This window comes from Dipodomys merriami, unplaced genomic scaffold (genome assembly GCF_024711535.1).
Source record: "Dipodomys merriami isolate MVZ:Mamm:240054 unplaced genomic scaffold, mDipMer1.0.p SCAF_3, whole genome shotgun sequence".
NCBI classification, from domain to species: Eukaryota; Metazoa; Chordata; class Mammalia; order Rodentia; family Heteromyidae; genus Dipodomys; species Dipodomys merriami.
The window spans coordinates 109,091,109-109,104,687 of NW_027204492.1; the positions used below are offsets into that span (position 1 = coordinate 109,091,109).

General features: G+C 42.3%; 1 protein-coding gene across 5 annotated transcripts in view; it reads left to right on the plus strand.

The window, feature by feature from the left end:
* Positions 1-1,729: 1,729 nt before the first annotated feature.
* The window catches only part of Rps6ka3 (ribosomal protein S6 kinase A3), a 100,046-nt gene continuing 88,196 nt past the window's right edge, over positions 1,730-13,579 (plus strand). For 2 of the 5 annotated variants that reach the window (XM_070040731.1, XM_070040730.1), the window contains exon 1: positions 1,730-2,113. Coding sequence is in view for 1 of the 5 variants with exons in the window: in XM_070040730.1 (XP_069896831.1) it covers positions 2,045-2,113 (69 nt within the window). In the remaining 4 variants the exon portion in view is untranslated. The remainder of the gene's footprint in view (positions 2,114-13,579) is intronic. The other 3 variants (XM_070040733.1, XM_070040734.1, XM_070040732.1) reach the window with 2 other exon arrangements.

Below are 13,579 nucleotides of genomic sequence, written 5' to 3' on the forward strand. Positions count from 1 at the left end.
AACCAGAGCTGAGTCCAATACTAAGAGGTCGGACAGCAAAGATTTCAGCTGCCTTCAAATGCTCCCTGAAAACCGTTAGAGCCTCTTCACATGGCATCTAGGTTCCCAGGCCTGGAAGTCAAAGCAAAGATGTAAGCTGAGGAAGGCCGTTATAAAGAGTCCAACACTTGCTAGCCTGAGCCCTGCGAGAAACCTTGCGGTACCACTACAGACAGATCTCGCCGTCTGGGTGTGGGTCTCTAATCTCATTCCTACACCTGCATGAAGGAGGAAGACGAGGGCTCTCCAGGTGTGTTGGAGTATTGGGATGATTAAAGGCAGCTGTTAAAAGGTATGCATCAGCGGGGGGACGCGCTGTGGTAGCCAGGCGTGGGAGGACTAGGATGCTGCCGCCAAGGTTTTGGGGACTGGGGGGGGGCGGGGGAGGCAGGCCGGCTGGGAGATTTCACTTGGCTTTTTTTCCCTTCGCCTAGCAGGGCGATTAGCCAGGGGCTGCAGTAGCTTTCCACTCAGCCGGTGACTTTTACACACTTCCACATGCACTGAATGCCAGGACACCTGGCTCCACCAATGGCCGCCTGGGGCCTTCCCAGGACCCACTTCGCATGCTCAAGCCTTTATCTTCCACCTCTCTCGTATTCTGGGGTTTGATCACCATCTGAGGATTGGGTTTCCTTAAGCCAGGGCTTCCCCCTTGTGGGGCAGGAGGAGGAGTCAGCACTCTGCCCTCCCTTTCTCCTCCTCCCACGAGCCGCCCGCTTTAAGACAAAAAAAATCCAAATTTTTATTTCAAGTCAACAGTGGAGCAAGAACCCCGCGCTCCAGCCTACAAGATATTTTTGACTAACTCCGCAATCTCTGCGGAGAAGGGCAACCTGAAGAAACCTCCCAATGTTTCTTTGAAGATTTCAAGTAGGGAGGGTCATGCTGATGGTCCGGGCGACGCTGAAGACTACATACTTGGGGAGGGGTTTGATAGCGGGGAAGAGGGCTCTTGGGGGACAAAAAATAAAGACGCCCCAAGTACCAAAAATTTAACACGAGAGCGTCAACTTGGAGAGCCTTCGATGAAACCAGAAGCCTCCCAGTGCTGCCATGCACAAAGCCACTCCAGTCCCTGTCGGAGCGGGGGGGGGGGGGGAGGAGGCGGGTTTCAGGTGAATGCCCTGACTGTGACCCTGAAAGGGTGGGTACCTGGGTCATCAGGGTAAGTGTCCCCATAGTAGGTGCGCCAACTCGATGCACACCCTGGAGAAGGAAAGCCAGAGACATTTTCACGCCTCTGCCCTGGGTCAAATGAAAGGGACGGAGTGCCCCCCCTCCCCGCCCCCGCCCTGGCGCCTTAGCCTATCCTCCCCAGCTGGGCAGGGACCACTTTCTCTCCATCCCAGGGAGCCTCCTATCTGCCTAGCCTCGTGGCAATTAAAGGCGGTCCGCTTTTCGCCCTTCCTGCGTTTCCCATTCCTTTCCTTCGCCTCCCGCCGACGCCCCCAGATCGCTTGGGCTCGCCCTTCCTGAAAGTAGGCGCGGCCCAGAAGCTGAGGCTGGGTCAAGAAGGGAGGGGTGGGGTGGGAGAGGGGCGCCTGGGGCGTGGCTTCCTCTAGCCCCGCCCCTGGGTGCGCGCGGCGGTGGCGGCGGCGGCCCAGCCTCGCTCTGAGAGACAGGTATCGCTTAGGCGCCATGTTGTGAGCGGAAGTAGGGGAGCGCGCGGCGGTCGCTGTTCTACTGGGGGAGCGGGCGCGGGAACCGGCGCGGGGTAGGGGGCGGAGCTGTAGTCCCGGCGGCGGAAGGAGGAGAGGAAGAAAGGGGCGAGCCTGTGTGCCCAGCGGCGGCGCAAGGCTGTGAGCTCGGTGCGCGGGCGGCTCTGACCAGGCGCTTCGCTTTGAGTCGGTCAGTGACGGCGTTGAGCTCTCTCTGGAGCCGCCGCTGCTGCTGTTCTACGGCTTCTGCCGCTGTCGCCGCCGCTGCCGTGGGGCTCGGGCGGCGACAGAGCGGGGCGGGCGGGGAGGGAGGAGGCGGTGAAGGCGGCGGGCCGGGGGGGAAGATGCCGCTGGCGCAGCTGGCGGACCCGTGGCAGAAGATGGCTGTGGAGAGCCCGTCCGACAGCGCTGAGGTGAGTACAGCGGGGCGCCTAGGGCCGGCGCGCCCCCTCTTCCACTCCCTCCCGGCTCGCTCTCCCGGAGCTGGCCATTCGGTCCCGTGTCCCGTTCCCCCCCCTCCACCTTTTCCCCGGTACAGGATAAGGGGTTTGGGGTGTTGGGGTTCATCTGTGTGCCCGTCTGTGTCTTCCTCCCACCCGCACCCTCACCTCGTTCCCTCGCTCCGGGGTCTGCCGGTGTGGTGGCGCGTGGGGTTTGGAGTGGGCGCGGAGGCTTTGCGAGAAGCCGATTTTAATCAACTTTGCGTGGGGGGGGAAGCAGGAGGCGGAGTGGGGGCCGGCGGGGACTTAGGAAGTTTGGCCCCTGTGGGATCGGTGGCTTCCCCGGACCTTGGCGACTTGGAGGGATGAGAGAGAGGAGTATGGATTGGCTTCATTCGGGAATAGAAATTCCGATCCGGCCACGGGAGTGGGGGTGGCTTCAGGAGACGGGCGCGCGGGGGCCAGGGTGGCCACCGGGGAGGATTTTAAATAAGGGGTGCGGGACTGCCGTGGGTTTCGAAACCCTCCCCATCTACCGCAGCGATTTCTGCTGCTGCTGCTGCTGCAGAGGAAAAAAAGTAGAAGCCTAAAAGGTCCCCCTGGTTTCTGAGGTTGCTGAGCCTGAGGACCCCTGTCCCTGCGACTTTAACTTGAGTTTCCTGTCCGTGGAGGTGAGTGGGTGACATTTCCAGGAGATCAGTGACCGCAGTTACGGGCTTTCTGGTTTTCCTTGCCCGGGATATGGTGACCGTCCCTGACACCCACCCGAGTATCGAATTCCCCAAATAATGTGCCCACCAGGGCAAAACAATTTCCCCCGGACACATCACAGTACTGAGCGACTTGTATTCGTCTTTTGCCCCAGAACCAACTCAGTGTCTGTGAAAATAATCCAGACGAGACCCCATTCCAGGGCATCTCCTCTCCAGAGTGGAAAATCAATTCCTGATGGTGGTGCGTCTGTGATTCTTCCTCCTTGACTTTTTGCTGCCTTCTTTTCTCGCAGCCGACTTTGGGGGAATTACAAGATGATAGGCTACCTGCGTGTAATAGTTACAGAGTGAGTGACCCCATTTCTGGAAAGCATGAGTGAAACGCGGGGGTGGAATGGGGCAGGCTCTGGTGAGTGGTGTACTTGGCGGCCGCCTCTGCCCTGCCGGCCTCCGCAGTGTGAGAGGTGGATAGGGTTACTGGTTACGTCAGTAAAACTGAAGCTAAGTTTGCTTTGAGATGCGGGACACTTGCATTCTCAAGGATGAGGGAGGAGGAGGGGGAAAGGGTTCAAATCGCTTTTCAATTCCCCCCCCCATCCAGTCGCCCCCACTGCTGGATAAAAATATTTACTTGTTCTCCTTAAAGCAAGCAGAGTTGTAATAGTGCTTACGAGTAGTGCTTAATATTTTGGTACTTGGATCATGTTTTTAAAACCTCAAACTAAATGCTGCACTTCAATAAGAATTCATGTGTTACCTGGGGGGAAAAAGTAAATTGTTCTTTTTTTTTAAGTCTGGCAGAATTTCGTTTTCTTACCTATCTAGTCCTAAAAATCTTTGGCCTTTCCTTTATTTTTCCTTCAGAAAAAATTACATTAAAAATACAGCTTAAAAGATAAGAAAATGTCCTCAAAGGGTTCACCTGTGAAAGAAATAGAATTTGCTTTGAGCCTGATTTTTAGACACAGATATTAACAATTGCAACTCTAGTTTTCCATTTCTGTTTGTTATGTATTAATATTTAGGGGAAGTCATTTAAAATACCTTATCCCTCTTTTGCATAGCATTCATTTGGACAAAGGAAGGTGCAAAATGAATATTTACTTGGCATCTACTAGCTACTGTGTTACACATGCTATTTCATTTTATCCTTCCTGTGACCCAGCAGGGAGATTATAGTTCCCATTTTTACAGATTAGGAAACCAATTCAATAGTTAAGGGCACAAACATTAACAAACAGTAAATGAAAGAACCATAATTCAAAGCCAAGTGGATACAATTCATGTGCTTTAGGATGTTTTATGGAAAAATTCAGTGTATAAATATACCAATGTTTAGAGGTCATGCGTCTTTTTTTTTTTTTTTTCAAAAACAAAGTATTATAAGAGATGTCTGGAAAAGCCTTATTTCGGTTACTGTCATGTTTTCCAAGACCTGGCAAATAGGATTTCACAATTTGCCATTTTCAAATAATTTTCTTGCTATTCTGGCATAAGGTATGTCAAACAGAGCCAGCCATTGCCTAGATTTATTAAAACTAAACTTATAGAAATTGCCTTTAGATATTTTGTTAAACTTGGTTATTCACCTGTTTCTCATTATTTCTGATATAATTTGGAAATATTTAAACCAATGAAGGAAGGATTGGGAGAGTTTTCACCCAGATCTAGTATTGATAACACATTATGCCTGTCTTCCTCAGAAGATTCACATCAGAGAACAATTGTATTTTATCCGGGTAACATCATTTTATAATAGTTATTTACTTGAGCAAATATGTCAAACTTTTTCTCTCGAGGCTAAAAAATTTCAAGATTGTCTGCATAGGAATTTACATTTAGGGTTTCATCCTTAGTATATTGTGAACTTTTGAAAGCACAGACTTTTCTTCCTCTCTGTATCCTCAGCATTTAATACAGTGTTGGCACATGCATGTTATGGACTCAATAAATGTCTGCTGAATGAATCATAAGGTTAGGAACAGGGTGATTATGAATCTTATTCCTGTTCTTACTGTTTTAATCATACATTGAAATATTAACAATTTTTAAAAACCTAAATGCCAACACTAACAACACAAACACAGGCATTTTCTTCATTCCTTTACACCAGCCTTCCTGCTTTTAAGACCTCACACAAATCTCATGGTGTTCAAAACAAAAAAACCCTTGTGGTTGAACTCAAACATGGGTCAGAATATGATAGGCTAGAACTAGGCCAAATGTTTAAAGACCCAAATTTAGGATAATAAAGGAAGTACTATGTAAGCAAAGTGAGGATTGGTGCAAGATTAAAAAAAATCACTTCTCAAATGGTCTAAGTGAATTAAGAGTTCTTTAGTGAATTATTTAATGATGCTAGTATGTTTCTGAATATGTAACTGTTTAGGAGATATAGGTATCAAGCAATTGTGGCTTGTCTGTTCTACAAATTCCTTACCACTGCTGTCAAGGACAACATTTACTAAATCATAATTTGGCCTTTGAACAATCCTTTTTTTTCAATTGCAGTGGAATAGGTGTAAATGATAGTAGACCTAAATATAAACAGTCTTCAAAAATAATAAAATTAAGGAGTTATTTTTGTTCTGTTGAAATGTGTTGTATAAAAATAGTCTCAATACAGCACATTGTTTATAATCTAAAAAGTGTTTTGTATAATGTCTTGGATAGAAACAGCCATCTTGACATCCTTTTAAAAAACATATCTAAAAACCATTGAAAATATTGACTAAATACTTGATCATAAAAATGATAGCTTTGTATTGGAGACAATCTTTAGTGAATGTATAATCATTTAACTTCAAAAGATTGTATAGTACTCAGGATAGTATGATATAGAATATAGTACAGAGATTCTATTCTACATCAGTATTGCATAGATTTTTCACATTTTGTCTATAGGAGAATGCTATTAAACTATGATTATGGTTTTTGAAAAATGTTTCATTAAGTTCCTTTTCCTTTCCTGTTTCATCCTTTACCACTTTTCAGGATTTTTTTTCTTTCCCCAAAGTGAAGATCTGAGGAGAGGACAGGTATTGTTACACGTCAACTGTCAATTAACAACTATGACACATAACTGAACACTTCATTATTTTCGGTGATTGTGATATGGAATGCAGTTTTTCAAAATCTAAGAAAATGTTTTATTTTGGCAGTTTGATCCTGAACTAATGATGTAGATCCAAAATGTGAAACTTCTTGTGTGCATTTAAGCTTTAAGAAAAAGAGATAAAATTTTATCTAATTAAACAAGTATAAGCTGGGCATTGGTGGCTCATGCCTCTAATCCTAGATACTCAGGAGGCTGAGATCTGAGGATCATGATTCGAAACCAGTCCCAGTAGAAAAGCCAGAATTGGAGCTGTGGCTGAAGTGGCTGGGTGCTAGCCTTGAGGAAAAACAGCACCCTGAGTTCAAGCACCAGGACCAGCAACAAAAAAGTATAGGCAGACTTTACTTTTTGTTTAGTATGTATCTTATTTTCACCTAAGAAGGGTGACATAATTAAGATGTGCACTCTTGACCAAGAACATGACATTTATTAAATTATAAAAGGATAAGAAGTGCAACAAATAATTTACCCAAAAGTTCCGATTGCAGAATTGTTGTTTTCAAATGGTATTATCCACTAAAAAATTCATATGGTCATTATAATTAATAGACTTGCTCTAAACTTCCATGCTCTGGGACATGTGAACTGTCAGGCTGCAAATGATGAGTGAGGCCAGAGTGGCCTAGTTCACCCAATACAGATAGGTGTTTTGGGCCTTTATATGGTTCAGATTATAATAAACATTAGGGACATCTTGTTAGTCTACCTAAGTAATGCATAAAATGTACTAGTATCCAGTTCTTTATGTATCTTAGTGGATAACAAGTTATAAAGTATTGATGTATACATGTGTGTGTGTATTGATGTGTGGGTGTGTATATATATAGTATATATTCTGTATGTATACACAAACACATCTCATTCCCTCAGTTCACATGACTACATTTTACTACTTAGCATTAGTTATCTACTTCCCTTCTCATCTGGCAATTTGTGTTCTTTTAGAGTTAATGAAATGTATATCATTCATCTGGAACAAATATCACATCTCAGATATTTTTATTTTATCAGTTTAATATCAAAAAGTATAGATGAAAGGGAAAAACAAACCATAAATCCTTATTAAGTAAAATGGGCCACTATTTGACAAAACAAACAAAAATATACTACATATATTATTTAGAAATCAATTTCAGAAAAAATTTACCCTAATTGCATATGATTATTCATGGCATTTGGCAATGATACTTTAAGTCTTTCAGTTTTATTTATCTCCATAAAATTTTACAAGAAAGTTTGTGGGATAATTTGGATTAATGTTAAAAAAAGAACTATAATCTTTATTTATTTATTTATTTTTATTTTTTTTGTCGGTCCTGGGGCTTGAACTCTGGGCCTGGGTGCTTTCCCTCAGCTCTTCAGCTCAAGGAGAGCCACTCTACCACTTGAGCTACAGCGCCACTTCTGGTTTTCTGGTGGTTTATTGGAGATAGGAATCTCACGGTCTCTCCTGCCCGGGCTGGCTTTGAACCGAGATCCTCAGATCTCAGCCTCCTGAGTAGCTAGGATTACAGGCGTGAGCCACCAGCGCCCGGCTAGAACTGTAATCTTTAGATCATAAAGACCTGGTTTGATTCTAGCAGTATTACTTGATAACTTCATGCAATTATTTAATATCTCTATGTTCCAATTTGCAAAATAAGAATCTGCTTTATAGAATTGTGAGAATTAAATGAAATGATAGTATATATAAAACACTTGTACAATACCTGGCTTAAGAGTTTAATAAACAGGGGCGAGGAAGGTGGCTCAGTGGTAGAGCGCTTGCCTTGCATGCCTGAGGCCCTGGATTCGATTCCTCAGCACCACATAAGCAAAAAGAAAAAAGCTGGAAGTGGTGCTGTGGCTCAAGTGGTAGAGCGCTAGCCTTGAGCTGAAGAGCTGAGGGACAGCACGCAGGCCCAGAGTTCAGGCCCCACAACCGGACCCAAAAAAAAAGAGTTTAATAAACAATCTTTTGATGAATCTTCTCTCTTAAAGAACTGTCTCAGAAGGTTTTACCTCTGGGATATTTTTTCAGAACCAAGCAGAGCTGTTGAAAATTATTTCTTTGGTTGATCGGTTTAATGAGTCATTGTAATATCTGAAAATATTTGCAAGGGTAAGGTAAATAGAAATCTCTTGTCATATATATATATATATATATATATATATATATATATATATATATATATATTCCTTTTCCAATAGAGAAACAGATAAAGAATATTGGGAAGAATAAGGAAGAAAAACAACATTTTAACATTGCATGAATTGGAAGACATCTCAATCCATGGAATGTCATAGTTTCAATAGGACTGGCTTTTCTCCTTAGTAACATGTAATCATATATCTTACACACAATGGTGTCTTATGATCAGTGAAATATGTTAGATCCTGTATGCCAACCTCTTGAAGGTTGAAGAAAAGATTAAAGTCAATATACAGCATCAATATGTAGAATATTCATTTTTTTTCTAGTACATACCCCAAGACAGCGTTATGTACTTTTCATATATTAAAATTGTTCAGGTCTGTTTCATTTTAGGGAAATGAGCTAATATAAAGTAATTCCCTGCCATTATAAATACATTTATTTTGGTTGTTTGAATATTCCATGAATAACTGGGTTTTCCTGTCTAGAAATCCATTCCTTTGGATTTTTGCCTGTTACAAGGTGTTGGTACTTAAGAAACTTTAAACACTACATGGTATTTTTCAAACAGAGAAGTCTATGGAGACATGATGTTAAAAAGGTATGTCTGTGCCTTAACAATCATCTTCCTTCTACAAGAACAAGAGAGCATTGCATAGTGGAATCAATTTGGGGAGTGTGGAGTTAAGCAAAATATAACTAGTGTCTTTACTGTTTATTTTCTTAGAACTATTAAAATGATGATTTTGTAAACATTGAATCTGTAAAACAGAGCTCACCTATTCGAGATTTCATTTCAAATGAACACTGTCAAAGGACACAAAAGCTTTGGAAAACATGAGTTTGTGAAATCTAGTAATTATAGTCACTTGATCCAGTATTACCTGGATAAGCCACTATGTTTAATTGACTATATCAACGCTTTCTGCTTTAGCATTTTCATTGCATTTTTGATTGAAATCTTTATAGGTTAAATTATACAATAGCCAAGAGTTGGTGATTCACATTTATAGTTCTAGCTACTTGAAATTGAGAAGGTGGATGTTCGATACCAGCCCAGGCAGAAAAGTTCACAAGACCTACTGATAATTGAGAGCTGGATGCAGTGGCACATATCTATCCTAGCTACAATGAAAAGCTTAAAATAGGCAAATTGTAGACCCAAGTGTACACCCAAGAAGAAAGTGAGGCCTTATCTGCAAAATAACCAGAAAATAGTACTGAAGGTGTGGTTCAGCAGTAGAACACCTGCTTAGCAATCAAGAGGCTGAGTCCAAACCCCAACAAAGCCAAAAAATTGGTACAATAACTTCCACCCTCATAGTGAACTAAAATTTTATAATTTAAATAAAATAAAAGGTCTAAGAGAGACCAGTTAACCAGAAGAATGCCAAACTAGAAGTATGGCTCAAGTAGTAGACCACCATCTGTGAGCAGAAGCAGCTGAATGAGAGCTCAGCCTTGAGTTCAAGATGATGGCAAAATAAATGATCCCTACATTGACTTGCTCTGTAATTTAAGCCTAATATTCATAGTTTTAATTTTTCTTTTTTTTTTGCCAATCCTGGGGCTTGAACTGCCCCTGAACCTGATTGTGCTCAAGGCTAGCACTCTACCACTTGATCCACAGTGGCACTTCTGGCTTTTTCTGTTTATGTGGTACTGAGGAATCGAACCCAGGGCTTCATGCATGCAAGGCAAGCACTCTACCACTAAGCCACATTCACAGCCCCAAATTTTCTCTTTTTATACACCACTATTCCATCAATCTGCCTGCCCCCACCAATACCTTTTCTTAAATTAGTTTCCTCTGATTTGTAGTTACTAGATAATAGATAGGGTTTAATAATATTTCAATGCAGCCACTTCTAACTTGGTAGTATTTTGGCTACATCTCTTTTGGGGTAAATAAAGGTAAAAGCTTACCAAATAATATAGCGGGCTGGGAAGGTGGCTCAGTGGTAGAGTGCTTGCCTCGCATGCATGAGGGCCTGGGTTCAATTCCTCAGCACCACATAAACAAACAGGCTGGAAGTGGTGCTGTAGCCTTGAGCTGAAGAGCCCAGGGACAGCACCCAGGCCCCGAGTTCAAGCCCCACACCCGACCAAAAAAAATATAGTGTATGCACCCTTTTGCTATGCTCTTCCTATCAAGTACTTAACACCTATAGGGTTAAGAGTATTTGCTGAGCATATTACCTACTAAACTGATTTTATGGGGTTTTTTTTTTGGGGGGGGAGGGTGTCATTGGTTTTTGCTGGTACTAGAGCCTGAATTCAGGATCTCATACTCTTGTTTGGCTTTGTCACTCACAACTGGCACTCTGCCACTTGAACCCTGCCTTCAGTTCTGGCCTTTTTGCAGATTATTTGGAGATATGAGTCTCTTGCATTTCTCTGCCCAGATAGGCTTCAAATCTAAATCCTCAGATTTCAGCCTCCTGATTATATGCATGAGCCACTGATGCCCAGCTGATTTTATGTTTGATATGCCCTAAAAGAATGGCTTGATTATTGGCATTTCCTGCTGTGCATACTTACCTTCTCTTGTAAATGAGCTAGAAAGTAGAATATGTATGAACTAAAGAATTGGGAACTTAGGGGCTGGGAAGTTGGCTCAGTGGTAGAGCACTTGCCTTGCATGCCTGAGGCCCTGGGTTTGATTCCTCAGCACCACATAAGCAAAAAGAAAAAAGCCGGAAGTGGCACTGTGGCTCAGGTGGTAGAGCACTAGCCTTGAGCTGAAGAGCTGAGGGACAGTGCTCAGGCCCAGAGTTCAGGCCCCACGACCGGAAAAAAAAAAAAAAAAAAGAATTGGGAACTTAGGACAGGGGTATAGCTCAAGAGACAACAGACCTCCCTAGTAATCAGAAGGCCCTGAGTTCAAACCCCATACCACCACCAGCAAAAGAAAAACGAATGGGATGGAAAGGTAGCTTGTTACTGCTCCACCTGCAGACAGGTTTTCATATTGAGTCCATTTTTGTTGTTTTCATGAAAAGTGCTAGTTTGCTAAATATTAGATATCCTATATCTGAATAAATCCAGTAGCACTTTTTTATTTTTGTGTGTGTCATCTTTCCATGATTTAAATAGACTCACAACCATAGTGTTTTCTCTTTTATTTTTGGTCGGTAGTGGGGCTTGCACTCTGGGCCTGGGCGCTGTCCCTCAGCTCTTCAGCTCAAGGCTAGTGCTCTTCCACTTGAGCCACAGCACCACTTCTGGTTTTCTGAGTAGTTTATTGGAGGTAAGAGTCTCATGGACTTTCCTAGGCTGGCTTGGAAGTGTGATCCTCAGATCTCAGCCTCCTGAGTAGCTAGGATTACAGGTGTGAGCCACTAGTGCCCCAATTCAGCAAGTAAGTTTTTAATCTTTAAATCTGACCTGGTCATCTAGCTTTCTATGAGCATAACTCTAATGCATTAGTATAACAGCTTGTTCTAGGAAACTCAGTTCAGTCATTTGATATGTGTTAGAACCACATGTTATATGATAGCCTGAAATAAAAGATCAGTTTGACATTAATAGATTGAACTGCACTTCATTTGCATAACTCTACCAGTCAAGTTATACCTCCATCCTGGCTTCTTGCTGGTTAATTGGAATTAGAGTCTTTAGACTTTTCTACCTGGACTGAGCTTGAACTGCCATCTTCTGATCTCAGCTTCCTGAGTAGCTAGGACCACTGGCATGACCCACCAGAGCCTGGCCTGATTTTTTTTTTAAATTTCACTTTTTACATTGGAGGTGGAATTCTGGACCTCAAGCTTGCTATCCAAGTGCTCTACCACTCAAACTAAGTCTTCAACCCTGAATTTTTAGTTTAATTTAAAATTAAATAATCACCAGTGTCTGTCTGCTAATACATTAAATAGTACAATTCTAGATTATAGGATTTACATACATTGAAGCCTTTTTGCTGTATGTGCTTTTTCAGTTTTTATATTTTGAAGTGAATAAGCTAGTTTTTCATAAATAATATGTATTTGATACTTCATTTTTAAATTTAAGTAGTACCCTACAAATCACCATTCTGCTCTTTCTACTGTACTAGTTTTATAGTGGAATGCTACATTCCAGTGCTGAAACATTGATGAAATTTAACTGTAAAAAAGTGCTGCAATGGGCTAGGAAGGTGGCTCAGTGGTAGAGTGCTTGCCTTGCATACACGAGGCCCTGGGTTCAATTCCTCAGCACCACAGAAGCACAAAAAGCCGGAAATGGTGCCATGGTGCTCAAGTGTTAGAGCACTAGCCTTGAGCTGAAGAGCTGAGGAACAGTGCCCAGGCCCAGAGTTCAAGCCCCACAACTGACCCCCAAAAAAGGTATAATAGCATATGCTGTGATCTCAGCCATTGGAGAGTCAGAGATCAGAAGAAAAAGATAATGACCTAAAAAGATAAATATCTTCTATGTATATCTTATATGTAGTGTGAAACCTTCCTCTTACCAAGTGGACCTATGAAGAAACTGTGATCCTTACATGAGCTAGAAACAATGTTCATATCAGAGACAATGTTTAAGTAGTTAATGAAGCTAGGAAATTTAGTAAAATCTGTAAACTTTCCAAATAGTGGGGGCTAAATGGGCTTTTATAAGCTTGCCTAAGAAAGAGCTTTTAATATTATATGGGAAAATGCCTTGAGATTTCTGAAAAAAAAAAACCAACTCTTACAGATGAGACAGAATGTCTTATATTTGCAGGTAGAGAGAGAGGCCTGGCATCATGACTCATCACTCATACCTATAATACTAGCTACTAACAGGCTGAGATCTGAGCATAATGGTTCAAAGCCAGCTCAAGGAGACAGGAAAGTCTGTGAGTCTCTCATCTCCAGTAGGCTACCAAAAAAAGCTTTACACAAAAAAAGCTTAGGTACAGTGTCGAGGTCCTGAGTTCAAGCTGCAAGAGAGAGGAGGGGACAGGTTACATAGATATTGCTTAACATTTCTCTTGGCAGAAGCTCCTAGGTAAATGTGCTGTCATTTGCAGCTTATTAAAATATTACCTGTATGTAGTTGCTTCCTCTTTTTTGAAACATGTATTTGATATAGTCCTTCAAATTTCCAGAAAACAGGATAAGCTCATATACAAACACTTGATTTTATTTATTTTTTGTGTTGTGGGGCTTGAACTCGGGTCCTGGTCACTGTCCCTAAGCTATTTTGCTCAAGGCTAGCACTCTACTACTTTGACCACAGTGCCACTTCCACTTTTCTACCGGTTAATTGGAGAAAAAAAGTCTCACACACTTTCCTTCTGGGGCTGGCTTTGAATCTCGATCCTCAGATCTCAGCCTCCTGAGTAGGTAGGATTACAGGAGTGAGCCACCAGTTCCCAGCAACACTGATTTTTTTTTTTTTAGCAATTACCTTGTTGCAGTATAAGAAAAAGAAAATTATACAGTCGTTGGATTTTTTCTTTAGACTTTTTGAAACTACTAGTAGATGAAAAGGCTCTAATTTTTAAT